This window comes from Aphis gossypii, chromosome 1 (genome assembly GCF_020184175.1).
Source record: "Aphis gossypii isolate Hap1 chromosome 1, ASM2018417v2, whole genome shotgun sequence".
Lineage (NCBI taxonomy): Eukaryota > Metazoa > Arthropoda > Insecta > Hemiptera > Aphididae > Aphis > Aphis gossypii.
This window is the reverse complement of record NC_065530.1, coordinates 55,295,249-55,314,415: the sequence shown is the minus strand read 5'-3', so window position 1 is coordinate 55,314,415 and position 19,167 is coordinate 55,295,249. Positions and strand designations below refer to the sequence as shown.

Below are 19,167 nucleotides of genomic sequence, written 5' to 3'. Positions count from 1 at the left end.
GCATACATTGTAACGCACCCAGTTTATTTAAAGTTCTAATATTCCAAGTCTCAATTTTGATGAAGTTTTCCGATTCCAGTCTTTGTCCAGTTCTCTTCTATATCCGAGGCCTGTTTTGTGGTTTCTTGACATTTGGAGTGTTTTCCGATGTAGGGTTGTTAGCCCTACGATCAACCTTCCTTGCCTAGGGAGGAGAGGAGCTCGGGGCCCCGGGTTCGCTATACCCGTAACACATGTAGTGTTTCCCCTGGGGGGATATATATTATACTAATTAAAGTATATGTGTATAGTGTATACATAAACTTACTTATAAGAATATTAAAAAATATAATAATTCTTATTAGTACTTATGATATGATGTAGTTAAAAACATATCAAAAGTCAATAACAGATATAAAAAAACAACATTATTATAAAATCAATACATTCATTAATAAATAAACATTGTCATTGCATATTAAAAACCTATTATATTGAATTTTCTATACTCACCGATTTTTAAAAGTTAATCACTTTGATTTTGTTTTATGATAATAAGTAAATTACACTTTTTATTATATATATTTTTTTAATAATACTTGATTTTAGTACAATATTAGTAATATTGTAACATTATATTACAATTGATTATGTTCTTAAAAAAAAATTATTTAAAATTATAAATAAAATACTTTTATTATTGAAATAATGTAAAAACCATATATTGTGTACAACCCATATACCTAGTTTAAGCAATTATTTTACTTTTAAATACCTATCTTAAATTATCATAAACCATATTTTTATAGTATATGTTTATAGTGCACACAACAGTTAAACACCAAAAACCAAGAATATAATATTGTTATTATAAAAAAAAAAATTATATTTATAAAACAAGATCGTAATATTCTAAGTTTTAAATAAATTATGTCATTTCCATTTCGAAATTTCGTCGTGATTTTTGGAGCATCATTCGTTTATCAAACGACTTTTTAATCTGTAACAATGATCATGATTTAGTTAATAACCAATCAATAGTATATTGTATTATATTAACAATAATAAATAAATCTATAAACGATAATAAAAATGATATTTTTATGTATATATTGATTATACTCTGTAGTAGTTAGTACCTAAATTATTATGTACTTATAGTCATATAAAAACATAAAGATACATCCATAAGGGTTTATATTGTTTTAATATTGCTTTAATTATGTATTAAAATAACGTAACCAGAATAGTACCGGGTCTACCATATTTTTCCAAATTTTTTTTATCATACATTTGTAATCATTTGGATGTATGATGAATACTATAGCTAACGATTACCGAATAATATTAAATGTATTATAAAGAGTTCTTATTTATTACACAGATTACGATAAAGTTTTAATATACGACACATGCTTCTAATTTTTGAATATTTTGAAATTTATTTGTCTGATGTTATTTAAAATTACTTCAAAGATCAAAATTCATTATAACCTGAATAAAGTTTTCTTTCTTTAAATTAAGTAAAAAAAAATTATAAAAAAATAAGTTATTTTACTTATTGTATAATTTAATATTTAAATAGTTTGAGTTTATTTCTTCCGATTGACAGCCACAAGACAGAATTATAAATTTACTTAATTTTTCCCTGAGTAAATACTAAATAGCCTGTTCTGAAACCCTTAAAATATAACTTGACAATTTATATGACTTTAGTTTAAGGTTTATAAATATTTTACCCATTTGTACTTATATTCACTGCAGGTATTCCGATACAGTTTACATTAAGCAAATAAAAGTTTAAATGATTTTATACATTACACATACATGACACACAACATAATGTATTTTTTTTTAAATAATTTTAATAATAATATCGATATTTTGGATAATTTGTTTATTTGTACTTAAATACATTTAAAAAAATATTTTAATTATGAATCTCAAATGTTATGATTGAAGTAAATAAAAAAATTATTACCAGCTATTATAGCTATTATTTTTCTTATATTTTAAAGTACTTACTTCTTTATTCATAAAGCAATATAATATTGACACCATTAAGCCCTGGAATGAGTGTAATATATGTGCGGAATATGACCAAAAAGCAAATAATTCAGGACTTTTCGAATGTGGTTCAGGTAATATAACTAATATAAAGTTTGTGATCCCAAGTAAAGGGACAAGAGCTATGGCTGCTTTGGATACTTTTCTATGATACAAAACAAAATCAATATTAATATACAGAAGATAAAAAAAAGTTTTAAAATAGGATCTCGTTTTTAAATGTTCTCATTATTTTGTCTTTAAAATTACACTTGGCATAATTTGCTTAATATAATATTAAATTATTAAAGTAAGTAGTAACATTAGGTATTCTATTAACATGATGGTTATCTGCTATCTACTTAAATTATTAAAAATATTGTAGATAATATCATTGTAAAATATAAATTATAAATTAGGTTATTAAACTTCATTCAATGGTAATACTACTTACTTATAACTAAGTTACAGTTATTTGTGAAAGAAAAACATTTCTTGAAGAACTGTATACCTTATTTTAAAATAATATGATGTAAGTTATTTAATAATAAATTTAATTTAAAAATGCTAATTACAAATCCTTTTTATTATTTTTTGCAAAACTCAATTTTTTGTAAATATATATTAAATATTTATCCAAAATCATATAATTCTACATTTCATCAAAAAGTTAAATGTTTAAACTAGGTATCGTAAAATGATGTAGGTATTATAAAATACATAATTTCTTTATTAAAAATCCACCCATTAATCAGTAATTAAAACTGTTGAATATAATAATATAAATTGAAGCTTGTAAAAATATTCAATTGATAGTATAGATATCTAAAAAATAAAAATAAAAATAATATTAACTTAAGTAAAAAGGTTTCTCGTTGTACCGTATTAGTACCTAGGTAATCTAAGTAATTAATTTAAAAAAAAATTAATTACATAATTACGTATTTATAAAAACCTGTGTAAAATATTTTGAACATTTAAAAACTGATCATATGTTTGACTACTTTATACTAAAATTTAAAGTGTAAAAATATATTAGGTTGTACCTTATGATATCCAATTCATTGGACGGTGATAATTTTGATTTAATTTTCTTCAACAGCTCTCTCAATACAATGATTAATATAATGAAATTTACCTAGTATTATAGAATGTAAAATAAAATTAATTTTATCGAGTTATTAATAAATATTGAGTGATAAGCCACTAATAGCTCATTAAATCTAAACTTACTACGATAATTATCATACGAGGTCCTTCAAGGATCCAAAAAAAGGGTAATAAACTGTAGCCCCACCAACAGACACTAGACGATTTTTTGTAATAAACCATTGTTACCAATAACCATACAGACGTCATCAAAGCTGGTAAACCCCAACCAAATAGATACATACGAAAATTTATAGAATTTATTCTTAAGACTCTAGATTTTATAATTCTATATAGATATACTCCTTCGTTGTACATCCACATAAAACTAGCAGTTTTTGACCATTCCAGTACGACTTGACTACCCTCACAAATTATTGGCTAAAACAAAAAAAAAGACTCCAATACAATAATTTTAATAAGAATCAATAATCAATATATTTATACTTACTGTATACATAATTCCAAAAAACCAATTGTCGTCATCTTTCACTAAACGGATCTGGTTATTACAGTCCACAAGACAAGTTACATTCGAATGGTATTTTTTTGTTTTGAATAAATCCAGTTTATCAATATTTAAAATTAGTTTGATGAACATTTGTAGTGATAAAGCAACAAATAAATTCATGTGTATCTTGAACCTCTGTTCTAATAAACCCCTGTAATAAAATAAAAATCGATATTTTTGTATTTTTACTACTTATATAATTAAACATGTACAACATATACAATATGAATATTGTACATATACAACTAATGAAATTCAAATTCCCGAGAAAAATTCCTGGCGAAATTTTCCGAAATTATAACAATAATGTGAATTTATCAAGAACATTTTAATTTTTTTTTAAATATTCTTCATACGTTTCAACTTTCCATTTTTAATTAAATGTATGATCATTTTGTATCATTTTTAAAAGAATACTGTGATTTGTAGTGTATAAACTGAAATATATTTTATTCCATTTATATATTTTTTCTCAATGAAATAACCAACACTCGATTTTTTTTTTTTATTATTGCCAATTTATGTGGCAAATTTCGTTAAAAAATGTTTATAAGTCTGTGAAATCTGAACAATGAACACAAATTTTTAAATATGATAAACAAAATAACGAAAAACGATACTTCTATAGTCCTATAATCAATATTATCATCTAAAATATTGCTTATTAATAATATGTTAGTTGATACAAAATATTAGCCAATTGATGTGTAATAAAATACATTTATAAATTATTGTTTCTCTAATACTGCTCAACTCGTACACGTATATTTATTTATTATTATTATTATTTTATTTTTTTTTTTTTTTTAAGAAACTACCGGATTAAGGGAATATTCTTAGAGACACATTATTGTAATACATTTATACAAGTATTAAAACATAGAAACATAAATAGCCTTATTAATACAAATAATTGAATACTTAATTTATTTAAAATAATAAAGACTTATTAATTATTATTATTCGCGTAATAAAGACCACCTGCATTATTGTGATTTATTGATATATAATTATAAATAAATTATAATTAATTATAGTTAATAGGTAGCCATATTTGATATTATTTAAAAATATTTAAACATATTCAAAATATAATATAAATGTAAAACCTTAACACCATTACACCATATTACTCTGTTGATATTCAAAGTTTACAACATTGAGATTGAAGTGTAAGTGAAAAACCTATTATTAGTTTTACAATGATTGTTTTTTTTTTTTGTTTAATGCGTTTTTTCGATTAACACATTTTGAAACAGTTGAAAAGTTCGAAAAGTTAAAGTACTACCTTAATACATTAGTAAATAAATAACATAATTTGTATTATGTATTATTTGTTTCAAAACTGGTCAATTTTAATGCTTAAGAAAAAAAAAATCATGAAAAAGAAAAACATTATTAAAGTATATGCATCATTATAAAATCCTAGCAACATTGGTAGAGTATTTGAAGATAAATTTGAACACTACGTCTATGGATAAATAAATATTATTATTGTTACATGCCTTAGATCTTTTCTTTAAATTTAGATAGTCAAAATGTATTTAAAATGTGATTAGATACACGAGCACACATACATGTGACAAATGTATAATATACATACATATTTTGTACACTCGCATATTATTTTACAGTAACTCGACCGTGTTTTTAACGAATTGAAAACATGAAACTTGTTGCGAAGTAAATAGTGTCAAATTTGTACGTTATTACAATTTATAATCAACTTTGGATTATATAGGTTAGATTTAATGGTGTGCTATTGTATTATATAGGAGTTACTCTCAGACGTCTGGGACCTGAGGTTCCTAATCCCTTATTATGGTAGATACTCGTATAATTGGTTGCACTTCTTAGAATGAGATTTTAACTCAAAAAAAAAAAAAAAAAAAAAATAGGCATAGAGTGTTTAATGGTTTAATAAAACATATTTTCCAATAACATTATAATCGTATATTTTAAAACCATACATACCACTTTTTCATTAGCAATATAGTCATATAGATTGGTGTGAGCGTGCATTATTGTATTTCGTAATTAAAGTGATTTTGAAAAATAACGTTCAACAATTGTTTAATTTATCTATACGACTATATACTATAATAAGCTATAACTAGATTGAAACAGGTAAATGTACTTGCATTATTTAATTTGTCACAGATAATACCTTGTAGGATTTATGTACAATTGTATGCATAAAACGGATGACCATTACGCAAATATTTTTGACTTATTTCCATGAAAATGTAGATTCAGTAAGATTCGTAGTGTTATAAACTACTTTTTATTAGTGATGGTCATATTCGGATTTCATGTCCACCCCTACTTTTTATTACTTACATTTTACTCTTCAACATACAAATATTAAACATAGTTTGCTCACGAAAATCTTTAATTTTTTTATTCATATTATAATATTGTTACATTGGTTACAATGTTAAAAACATAGTTAATAATAACTAATCATAAGGTTAGATATGATTTAATATTCGTAAATATTTTATATTTAGTGAAGGTAAATTAAATAACCTTATTAAAAATCTGATCAGTTTACATTTAACGAAATTTAAAAAGGGTTAAATCCACCGGTGTTTAATTTGTCACGGACAATGCTGTGCAAAATCAGCTAGTTAATATGATATATTCTAGAAGCAACTTATATGTACTTACTTATGCCTGATGAAAATACATAATGATATGATCAATGAAATGATAGATACTAGACATCCGACTACTTCAATTACTCCAGTGTTAATAGCAATATTGAGTTTTCGCTTTAAAAAACAAAATCAACTTGAAATAACTGATAAATAACTAATATTAACTATAAATTATCTGATTCTACTTTTGTATCATAGTCTGAACCAAGTTTTTCTAGCATCTCTGTTAGTTCTGGAGTATAACAGCTACTATAATCAGTTGATCCAAACAAATTTGTTACATTTTCCCAATTTCCGTCTTCTGTACAATATTTGTAAGCCATCTCTAAAATAATACAAAATAGTTATCAACACATCACATAATTTTGAATTTTAATGATTTAAACAAAAGAAAAACGATGTTGAATCAATAATTACAATAAATTAATATTTGGATATTTTAAGTGTATAGAAAAAACTTTCTCGTTTTTGATTCCTAGTATTTATAATAGAATATTATATGGTTATTACCTACTCATTATTTTACTAAAAATACTTAATTGTTAGTTAGTAATTAGAACTGATATTATCTGACAATTTATTAAAACATTATTTAAATTTGATTAATTTTTGTAATATTTTAGCCAAATCGTATAAAGTATCCTAGCAAAATTTAATAGATACCTCATTAAATAATTTTAGTATTTTTATTATTATCAAAATTAGATACTAATTCAGAACTAAAACTGATAATTAATTTTGACATATAAAGAAAATATTTGATAAACATGAAATTTAAAAATTAGTATAATATTAATAAGTAGGTACTCATTTTGTCAAAGCCTTGTTCTTTTGGACATGGTTGGGATACATTGGTATTGGCTTTCGCAATTGGCCAACAAGTTTTCTCATCATAGAACCAATTACAGAATTTATCTGAAACAAAATTTAAGATGCTAAGTACCCAATACTAAACAAATACTATACCAAAAATTAAAAAAAAAATTACCAAATTTAATTAAATAATATCATAAATAATTTTTATATAGACAATGTTAAAACTTTAAATCAATATAATACCAATTATTAAATTATATGTAATAAATCATAAGAAAGTTGAAATGATAAGCTACTGAACCAGTGACTGATAAATTATAATATGTATCCCAAAATTTAAACATAAGTTATTAACGCCTCTTAATGTATGTTTATACTCGTAAAAAGTTATAAATTAAGCAATAAAACTTAGCAATAACACATTTTGTTAACAAATAGTTTTATTATTTTAAAGTACATTGAACTTCATAATACTTACCATTGGAAGTAATTAAGTTATACGATGAATTAGAATCACATGAAGTTAGAATATTGGTTGTCATCCTATTCATTTTTTAATAATCGCAAATTTATTTTAATCTGTAATAAAAAACCAATTATTATCCAAATAGTAAATACAATTAAAAGAATTCTCTAACGAAAAAAAAAAGGTTAAAAAATTTTATAAATAATAAATGTATTATTGATACATCAAGAAATTCCATACAAAAATAAACGTTGAACAAAATATAAAAAATTATTATTAGGTGTGTGTTAATTAATTATTTTAGAAATACAAACGGCGTCTTGTATAGGCATTTTAATAGCATGTACTACTGCGGCTTGCGTTTTTATTGAGTACTGTTATTTCTGATTTATACATTAATCGTAAATATTTTCAAAAATAATAAACATAAATACTCATAGTTTATACATAAAACCTTTAAAATATTATTTTTTAAAGAACACTATTTAAAATGTATAGACGATACTAAAAATTCAATAAATTACTGTTAGGATTTATAAATAAAATATATGAAAAATATTTACATATATTTTTTAACCTCAAACGCTTTATATACATATTATGTTTTATACATAAATAACTGTTTTACATACGATACGTAGTATAATATTATGTTTGGACATATAAACGTTATGATTTAACACGTGGTTAAGTTGTATTAAAATATCAGCAAGTTCGACAGGTAGTTATTTATTTTGAAAAAAAAAAAACTATAAATTGGTTTATGTATTCCATATGAACTTTCCACCTATGATAACAGACTACTATTGTTAAGACAGCAATAGTGTTGAGTGTCAACTGACTACAAAATACAAATTTAATTACGTCTACTTCAAATTTAGTATAAAAACAGAGTTGTTTTTTTTACAAAAAAACCACAATAACAGGAAACCTTAAATATCACAAATATAATATTAAAACAAATTAATAGGTATGTGTAAATATTTTTACCTACCACGTTAAAAAAAATGAAATAACTTCAATCAGCTATTCATATAGATAAGATTTGATTCATAATAATATATAATTATAATTTCTATAATACACATAGATAACAAATAACAGAGTTTTTTATACTGTGATATTAGTTAGTATTATTAAATCTTCAAAAAGTTTGAAGAATTTATATACATATATATTATGCCATACAATATATTAAATTGTATACATATTATTATTATATATATTATATACATATATATGTATTGTTATATTATACATACAATTCAATTCGAATAAATGTTAAATTTATAGCAAATTCAAGACCGTAATCTGTATATAAACTTGTATATTGTAATTTGGTAACTTTTTTTAATCAAAATGCATGATACCAATGTACTCGAGGGTTAAGCAAGGAGTAAGGAGTACCTGACTTTCTTTTCTCCTATTGAACTTTTTCGAGTGCTCTTGTAGTGGATTTATATACCTTTGTTGATTTTATACAATCTTTGTCTACTCATGGTATTTTTTGTGTTTAATGATGAGTTAGCAAATCTTTAAGAAACGTGTACACCATATATTTTTTCGTAACTTTTGTCTGAATTAAGTAGGTAGTTGTAAAATCAACTATTGGTTTTAATGACCAAAATTTCAACTTCAATAATATAAATACTATGTATAATATATAGTATATCAAAAACTTCAATATTTTTAAATCTATTTTTTGGAAATATTGTTTTTTTACATAATTTCCAGTCAAAATTAAAATTCTATACGTTATATATTTTAAGTTTTTTTTACTATTTTGAATGATTAGATACATTTTAATTTCATATTTTGAAGTAAAATATTTTTTGGAGTATTTTGGTACATAATTATCGTAATTCGGGAGAGAGTTTATGAGTAATAAGTATTGAAAGTTTAGGTGAACAGCGTGGAGAGGTACAGGAATGCCACTCAAAATGTTGGTCTACTACTCCGCTTACCAAAACTTTAAATACTTATAACTAATAAAATATTAGTACGACTTTTTTTTCAAAACATTAACAAATTTTTAAACACTAAACGTAATTTGATAAATAAAATCACCCAGTATATATATTTATAATAAGAATCAAACTATCAAAATTTTAAAGGATAAATTTATTTTATAAATGAAAAAATGTAAATAATTATAAAATCAATATTATTTTGAATAGAAATATAAAAAAAAATAGTAAACAATGTAGGTATATACTACAATTTTGAATTAATAAAACAAAAATAGGTAGTTTAATCAAAAATTATTGTTAACCAACTATTGATATGCAAAACAATATTTTAAAAATAATTAACATAGTAATTTTATAATTGTGTTTCTAAAAAAAATTGATAAGTAATAAATTTATTATACAATTATAGAATAATAAAAATTTAAATCATATTTTTTTTTAAATATTTAATTTTTCAACCTGATATGTTTTTATAAAAAAGTATCTATTAAAAAATAAGAAAGACAAAAATTTTCTTTAATTATAAACATGAAGTTCATCATGAATTTATAATAATTAATTCAATACAATGAATACTATAAAACTTAACTACTATATTATTTCGGAGAAACAAATTAAAAATTAACTGAGTAGGTAGTTTAATAAATTGTGAAATACTTAAATTATATTTATCTCGTATTAAATAAATAAAATTATTTTTATTCCTAAATAATATAATAAAAGTGTTGAATTAAAATTGTTTTTATTGTATTCTTTATCTCAATATTAACTTAAGCAAACAATAATTTAACTTCTCTTTACCTGACTGCACACTAAAAATGGTATTAAAATAGTTAAAAATAAAAATAATATATCAATGTTATTCATTGATTTAAAATCCTTATTTTTTAATGTTATTACAATGTGAAAATTTCTCCCAAAAAATATAAAACACGATAAATATGATGCTAGTACGCAACTCAAAACAATATAAAATATTTAAATAAGTCAAACAAATTTATCGTTAAAATAAAATATAGAAATGAAATTATGGATAGGTAGGTATTGAGCAAAATAAGCATTCATCAGAATTTAACTTCTAAAATATGTATATGTTAAAATGTGCTTACCTGGGACTACGAAGTTCGTGAATGACTATTTCACAATAACAGTTGAATGTCCCGCGTGATTGTGAGTAAAATACTAAAATGCGCATATTCATCTTTCAGTTGTTTCATTGGTTAAAACTTTTTACATAACCACGTATATAGGTACCTGTTTAATTTGAATTCTATTTCGGCTATCTATAAGGGTAGAAATTAGTAGTATTGAAATTATTAACCAGCATTGCGTATTTTAAAGCACTATGATTATTATTAATATATCAGTAATACACATCGATTAATTTTATCAACAATATTATAATAAATTTAATTCTCAGTGAATATTGGCATAATTGTAATTATTGTCAGAAATATTACTGGGAAATTTTTATTTATAAATCTTAATGTAATATTATATTGTTTAAAATCAATTGTTAAATTTTTAACCATACGAATTTTTCAAAAATTGTATTCAAAATGTTTTATTAAATTGCGACTATTGGCATTAGAATTTACTGAAAATTACTAAAACAATAAATATTAAATATACTATATACAGTACACATCAATATAATAATTATTATAAACATTAGTTTGGTTTTTCACTTTGTGAAATATAAAAACTTACTATAACTTCATAATATTAATATTCATAATACTTTCATAATATCATAATATTTGTCATATAAAACAAAATATAATTTCCTTATAATAATATACATTATATAAAAATCTACTTTAAAATTATAATAAGACTTATCAATTATTAAGAGTGAAGAAATACTAAACTTTTAACATATTTTTATTTTATATAAAACTTAGAAATAACGATGATTTATGTGATAATAATTCAATAAAAAAAACAATTATTATGAAAACGCTTAAGAGCTCATTGCTAAAAAAGCCGAACAGAATACACCTGAGCCCAAAAGTTACTTTTCTATCGTTGTCCACCTTGGCACTTTATAGTATATTATACTACTATAAAATTCAAATAAATTAATTTTTATTAAAAAATACTACAAAGAAACTATTATAAAAATCAAAAATGTATATCTATTTTAATTTATATGTGATAATGCTACATAAAAAAATTGAACCATCTACCATGAAATATTAAACATACTCGAAAAAAAAAATGTTGTTCAATACATATAGACCATAAATTTATTGAAATTATCTAATATTTAACGAAAAATGTTCATCAAATGTATCTGTGGTTAATAATTTAGTAGGTAGGTACACAATTACAACTAAGTGTGATATAATACCTAATAATATGTAAAAAAAAAAATTGTTTTAAATTGAATGTTTTCGATTTTTTTCATAATTTATTAAGAAAATATAAATTTAATTAAAAACTAAACAAATTTTAGCGAAATTAGTTTATTTAAGCGACTTGTATGCACTATATATTAATATAATATAACATTTTAAAAATATATCTTTATTACATCAAAACTATTTTATGAGAGTTTGAAATATGTTATAAAGTAATAAATGTTAATTAAAATCGCAATGATTGAAAGATATTATGAAAGTGTTTATCTCGATACTATTATTTTAATTTGACACAATATGATTTTTTTATGAATATATGTTGTGATCGATATGGAATACAAATCAAAATGAAATTTATATTTATTATGAATCTATAACAGCTACCTACAGTACATTTTATTTTTATTACTATTTTCTTTAGTTATTTCACCTCATCAATAAGTTAGGTAAAACATTTAGTATACATTTATATCTTATACAGAATATTTATTCTGTATGTGAGATTTTTTATCCTCTCATATTTCATATATTATTTTGAAGTAAAACATCGATAAATCAATGGACACAATTACTATCACAGATCCCTGTTTAAATGGATATTCTTAATAATTTAAAAATATTTGAATAGATAGGGTATAGGAAGTAGAAGTTTTTTTTTCTTAATATTTTACATCGTTGTAAAATCAATACATTCATTATTCCACTGAGAATCTAAAAATGTTCAACACATTTTAAAACCGCAACATCAAACAATATTATTAAAATAAAATTTAATTTAGTTTCTTATAGCATAATTCAAAAACTAATAAATGAAATTATAAATAATTTATAAATTTATAAAATGCTTAAAAATGTATGGAGAAACCATAGATGTTCAAAACAAACCAAAAAATTAAGTAATATATTTAATAATAAATAAGTATTTCACAATACAGTTAGAACAAATCTGTCAAAAAATGTATTTACGATGCACTTAATAGTATTAATAGGACTAATAGGACAATTGCAGTTGTTTTTTAAATTTTGTTAAAGCTTTTAAAACCGTAAGGTGTAAACCATAAAAAGTTAATAAATATAATACTTAGTTTTGGAATTATTAAAGAAAGTTTCAAATAGTTATTTAAATTAGTGAACGCTAAAGGTAATTTTAAATAAAACTGTAGGTAATAAATATCAAATAAACTGTGGCATACTCCACCGCGCACTTGGGCCAATTTTGTTTATTAAATAGTTTTAATTTATGTGATTTTGAAATGGATGGTTCAATATTTATTTTATGTAGCTGATACATGTTTATGGTTTTCGTATAAACACGGAAATCAATATATATAAAAGCATCTTTTAAATTAAATCAATGTATACAAAAATGAAATCTAAAACATAACAATAAATTATGATAAAACAATCTTTATGGCTTTTTCGTTGTATAATAATACACAATTTCCATTTCGAGATTCGACAATTTATAACTATGTATAGTGAATAATGATACTAAAAATCCAAATCATTCTAAAGTGTATAGAGTACCTAACAAAAGATAGATATTAAGGTTTATTATTTGAGTATAATATGAGTAGAAATTAACATATTTTAAACATCAAAATGTGTTTTAAACTATATAGTATAATAGTATAAGTAAAATTATTTCAAAAAACTTCATGAGAATTGTATATACATATAATATATATATATATATTATATTTTTATCTATATAGTTTATATCAATCAGTAAATCTGTATGGAGATGTACTGCTGAAAATATACTTAGGCCACTAGTTACACTAACAAGTAAATACAGAGTAAAATTGTACGAATCTGTCAAACTAATTGATATAAGGTATCTACTAAAATAAGTTATAAAGAACTGTCCATTCTTCCTGAGAATTTATTTTATAAAATATTTAATATTTCTATTTAAAAATATATATATATTATATATATATGGAAAAATAACTGTAGTTCATGTACAACATACAATATATGAACATACATACTCCCATACTGTTTAATGAAAATGTATAAAATATATTATAATATTATTTTAAATGAAAACATGCATTTTGTTGAATAAAATGTTTTATTTTATTGTCATGATTATATTACTAATTACTAATTAATTATTATGCGTACCTACCTCTATAATATCAATAAAGTTGTAACATTGTGATAAAAAATAATACCTGTTTAAACGAAAATAATTTCAGTCTAGGGGATGAGATGCAAGTGAGAGGTCTTTGCCATAAAATTTGCTACATTTACAATTAATTTTATAATAAATCTATAACTCATAATACATTAATACGCATAAAAAATAAAAAGCATATGAAATATATATAAAAAAAAAATAAAAACTGAAATTGGTTTGAATTTTCGATTAAACAATATCCAGTAGTAATTTTGCTAACTTATACGATTTATTTTATGATTTGAATTTTGCAGTGTAATACTTCTATCACCTGATGAAATTCTGGTTGAATCGAATAAATATTTATGATTACAATTTTACATTATTTTCAAAATAAATTATTCATTCAACTATGTAATGTAAATTATATTACTTCATTAATTTATTTTTGTTCTTAACATCACAAGTTTATATTTTTTATGGACTAAAATACAACAATATACCTAAAAATTATCAAAGAAAATTAAAAAAAAAAAAGTCAAGACAACAATATTCAATTATTATTATCATTATATTATTCATAACTTCAAAATAAACTATTCAAATAAATCTTTAAAAAACCTAGTTAGAAAAGAAATGATGTTTTAAAATTTTACTATCATAAAACTAAATACAAAAAAGGTTAACTGTTCAATCTTCTGCAGTAAAGTTAAATAGGTATACTGATTGCATTTGAAAAAGATTTTAACTATAGAGTTTATCAGTCTATATTACTAACTACTAAATATATTTTATAATATTAACTTGCTACTATAGTAATTTATTTTACGATTACACCGTAGTCGTTATTCGGTATAAATAGGCTTAAAATGAATTGAAATATTTTGAAAATGTCGTTACGTATAATAAATAAAAATATATGTTACATTTTTAAGTCACAATAATATTTATGATTTAAAAAAAAAAAATGATTATTCGTGGTTTGTAAATAATCCAGATTCATCTAAATTTGAACTTGAATGTCTCTAGAAAAAAAATTTTCATTTCTATGTTTTTAATTCATATTCTGAGTAGAATATTTTCCTGAGAATTTCAATGTATAAAACCAAACTTCAAATGATAATTTAATTAGTTATAAGTATTTAATGTTTAGATGAACATTATAGTAAACCAGCTTTTTATAGAGTACTTCTTTACCATACCACTTTATCCATATAAACTTTAAATACTAAAAGTTTAACTGAGTTAAAATTAATTAACTATCTTATTTATTAAAGATTCTCAGAATAATATTTTATTTTAAAGTTTAAAATTATAAATTTAAGTTCAATAAAGTTAATTTAAATGTTATAATGTTGTAATAAATACTGACCTAAAATTATCGAAAAAAAAAATTCTAAAAACATAACAACTTTTTGAGGAAATGAGTGTTTAACTTAAAAAGTATTATTCTGTTTTTAAATGCGCCAAAAAGTATGTATTGATTACAACTCTATTATCACATAATATTCATCATTTTTACTACCCTCTAAAGGAAACTAAGATTGAAATAGTTTGATGATTGTGATAGTTATTGGGTATTGCTTTCAAAAGTATAATAACAATGAGCATTGAGCAATGTACTTTTTTGCTATGAGTTGTGCATGCAATGTAGTAGATACGTATACCCAACTGCTGATGCGTACTGTAATTGTACCCTTTTCTGCTTTATAATACATGTTATATGTACGTTACAACTATACGTATTTGTAAGTACTTGCATGTATATTTTTTTGTAAGAGTACTTAATTTGGATAATAATAATTTTTCAATATTAATAACTTTTTGATTTTTGTACTATTAAACATGTAAAATATCTAAATTTATTGAAAACCAGAATTTAATAATAATAATAAAAAAAAACAAGTGATAATGAAATTAAACCTTCAATATATGTACCTAGGTATTTAAAAAAAAAATTATTAAATTCCACAATAAATTATTTTTTTTTTAATAAAATCTACTCATTAAGTTTTACATTTGAACATTTCAAATAAAATTATAGTTTATCAGCAAATTACAACTCTATAAATATCATACATAATAATATAGGTATATGATAGATCGATGTCTTTTTTTTATTTATTTAAAAAAAATATATATATATATATGGAAATCAATAGTGAATATTTATAAAATTAAATTGGTGTATTTAGTAGTAGTTAACGAAAAATATTTTTGTAATCCTTAGATAAATACAATTATAGTAACACAATTTAATGAGAAAATTATTAGGTATAATTTATTAGCTATTTATATGAGGGCAAAACGATTGAATACTTTGTGGTATAGTTATGTTTTTATTTACAATATAGCGTCATACTCATACAATAAAAATCAATAAACAATTATATAATAGTAATTACTAATTTGATCAATAGTCATATTATGACATACTCGTATTAAAAAAAAAAAAATCGGCAATTATTCATACTACTATAAACATTAGGTAATTGATAATGGATGCTGGGATACAATTGTATCCCAGGCTCCAACCTTTTTTGCAAGTCCCAACATTTTGACATCTGTATTGACATGATGCATTTAAAATTAATCTAATATAAATTATATCACGTGATTAATTAATTATTATATAAATGAAACAAAATTGTACGATTTTACAAATAATATCAAAACGATAATACTGTTATTACTGTTTTATATATAATTGATTAGTTTTATTTTATTTTTTTTTTTTTAAACAATTGATCAAAATTAAATTATGGATAAATAATGTATATTGAAACACAAATTTAAAAAAGTAATATTTAATAATATTTATTTAATATTAGTAATAAGTATAATACTGTAGAAGTTTCGAATTTTCACATTAAAAATTATATTGGATAGCGAGAAATTGTCACAAAACAAGTCAGAAATTGTACAGCCTATATATATAATATATATATTATATTGCTACCCTATTCCCTATATACACTTATTAACTCAAACCGTGAGGATCCCAGTCCACCGATCATTATTTTATAATTTATATGATAATAGGGAATAACGGTCCCTTTTTGTTTTTATGGTAACTATCATACAGATAGGTAATTAATGTGATTTATAACATAGTCGTGTTAATCGCAACTTTTATGAAGTCAAGGGTAGGTGTTTAAAAGACAATTTTTAAGAAACAATTTTCTCAGCTTTATAAACTGCGTTTAATTAATCTATATAAAATATAGTCGTGACAACTTGTCAGTATATGATGAACACTCGTAAGTTGTACGTAATATTAATTATAATTAATTAATAATGAAGCAAACAGTTTGTAATATTATATAATATACGTCTTTAAAACTAAGTCCGTCAATCATATACGGATGGTAATATAATATACACGTAGAGTGATATTTTATCATTAAAACACATTACTATCCATTATATTTTAATATTTTGTTCTTATTTTATTGATAAATGCGTGCGTTTTAAAAATATTTATTTTATATAATTTTTTATCATTACCACGTGAAGTTTTGATAATTCATAATTTGTTTTCCATTTTTTAACCAAAATATACATTTTTAATTTATTAACATTTTAAGTAAACTAGTTTCCTCTGAATTTCTGTAAGTAAATACCTACAAATTGAATATCGAACCAATCGTTCATGTTAATTAAATTAATAAATATATATAAAGCTTAGATGATGAACGGTGTAGTAAACCAAAAATATTGCTTCCACTCTACCTCACTTCTGTTTATCTGAACTTAAAATACTATTATAGTTTAATATTAATTAACTATTGGTAAATTTTGAATTCTTCATATTATGAAAAATAATATTTAAAAAAACTACTGAATAATTATCCCAACTTCCTACGATATTCCCTTAAAGTCAATATTATAGTATTATTTCTATACTACTGCAACCGCAACATGTTATATGAAAATATTTAACTAAGACAAAATAATTTAAATAGATCTACCCGACAAAGCGTAAAGCATAATACCTAATATATGCTAGATAACCCAGTAACTCTCAACCAGGAGGAGGAGGTTAATATATAACATAATATAGCTAGTAAGGGGTTTTTTAATGGCTGGTAAAAACGGAAAATTAATAGGTACATAAAATTCAGAGGAAATACTTCTAAATACATATTATAAGATAACCGAATACGCACGTGACTTTTTCAAAGAAGTTAATACGTGCAGTAAATACTCATAGTTTTAAAATTATGTAGGTATGATGAAATGGGTAAAGGTTACACAAGTTAACTACTGCATACACACGTGTCAGATAGTTATCTCGGGAAAAGCCCTAACTCATTTATTTGATCTTAAAATATTTTTGCAAGATAAAAGTCACCTTAGAATGACTACTTTGAAAATAATTTATGGTTAGCAAACCTAAAAAATCTTTCTAATACATTTTCTGATACATTTTTTATTCTAATAATAAAAACATTTCTTGACAAAATTTAAATTTTGGGAAAATAGAGTAAAAAAAGTATACGTTTGATATTATGCCTCCCATCTTTTTTTAATGTGACACAAGAAAAAATAATGAATTAAATGCAAAATGTCATTAAAATTCATTTATCAAAGCTAACATAAAAAAATCTCAAATATTTTAATCCAGCGTAAGACATACGCTCGTACACGTTCAAACAATTTATGGGTTTTAATCCATTTATTATTTCGTACAAAAATATATCATTATTGTTGATAAACTAATCGAGTTTTATTCAGACAAACACCGCAGATTTTTAATAGTAGCAAATAATAAGACAATTTTGAATCAAAATTCAGGACGAGTATCCCGTATTAACCAGCTTTAAAAAAGGTTACGCTATAACCCATATATTATATGTATTATATTAGCTACATCACAGTAGTATAAATCGTCGATCTGACGACTAACATGTATATATATATATATATATATATATTTATTTATGTTATGTTATACGCAGCAACAGTGTCGTTTTTATGACGACTTTTGTCGGTACAGGGAAGGCGGAATTAAAATAATCTTAACCCTCAAACGAGATAAACCATCGTACAAACGCCATGTCAATCGATATACACACATTT

The 19,167-nt window shown here is 22.5% G+C and overlaps 1 protein-coding gene across 1 annotated transcript; it reads right to left on the bottom strand.

Annotated features, from left to right (window-relative positions):
- Nucleotides 1-542: 542 nt before the first annotated feature.
- On the bottom strand, nucleotides 543-10,776 carry LOC114125224 (PDF receptor). Its single transcript, XM_027988770.2, has 10 exons — nucleotides 10,707-10,776; nucleotides 7,640-7,740; nucleotides 7,153-7,260; nucleotides 6,531-6,670; nucleotides 6,356-6,459; nucleotides 3,626-3,836; nucleotides 3,259-3,555; nucleotides 3,072-3,163; nucleotides 2,005-2,191; nucleotides 543-979 (listed from the first exon to the last, which is right to left on the bottom strand). Exons 2-10 carry the CDS (start codon nucleotides 7,710-7,712, stop codon nucleotides 908-910), a joined length of 1,284 nt encoding a protein of 427 aa, XP_027844571.1. The 5' UTR covers nucleotides 7,713-7,740; nucleotides 10,707-10,776; the 3' UTR covers nucleotides 543-907.
- Between the last annotated feature and the right edge of the window lie 8,391 nt (nucleotides 10,777-19,167).

Coding starts and splice junctions, on each gene's coding strand:
- LOC114125224 (XM_027988770.2), bottom strand. CDS start 7,712: ATGAATAGGATGACAACCAATATTCTAACTTCATGTGATTCTAATTCA. Junction 3,837..6,355: donor TGTATTTTCATCAGGCATAA/GTAAGTACATAT, acceptor ATTTTATTACAG/GGGTTTATTAGAACAGAGGT. Junction 2,192..3,071: donor AATGAATTGGATATCATAAG/GTACAACCTAAT, acceptor TTTGTATCATAG/AAAAGTATCCAAAGCAGCCA.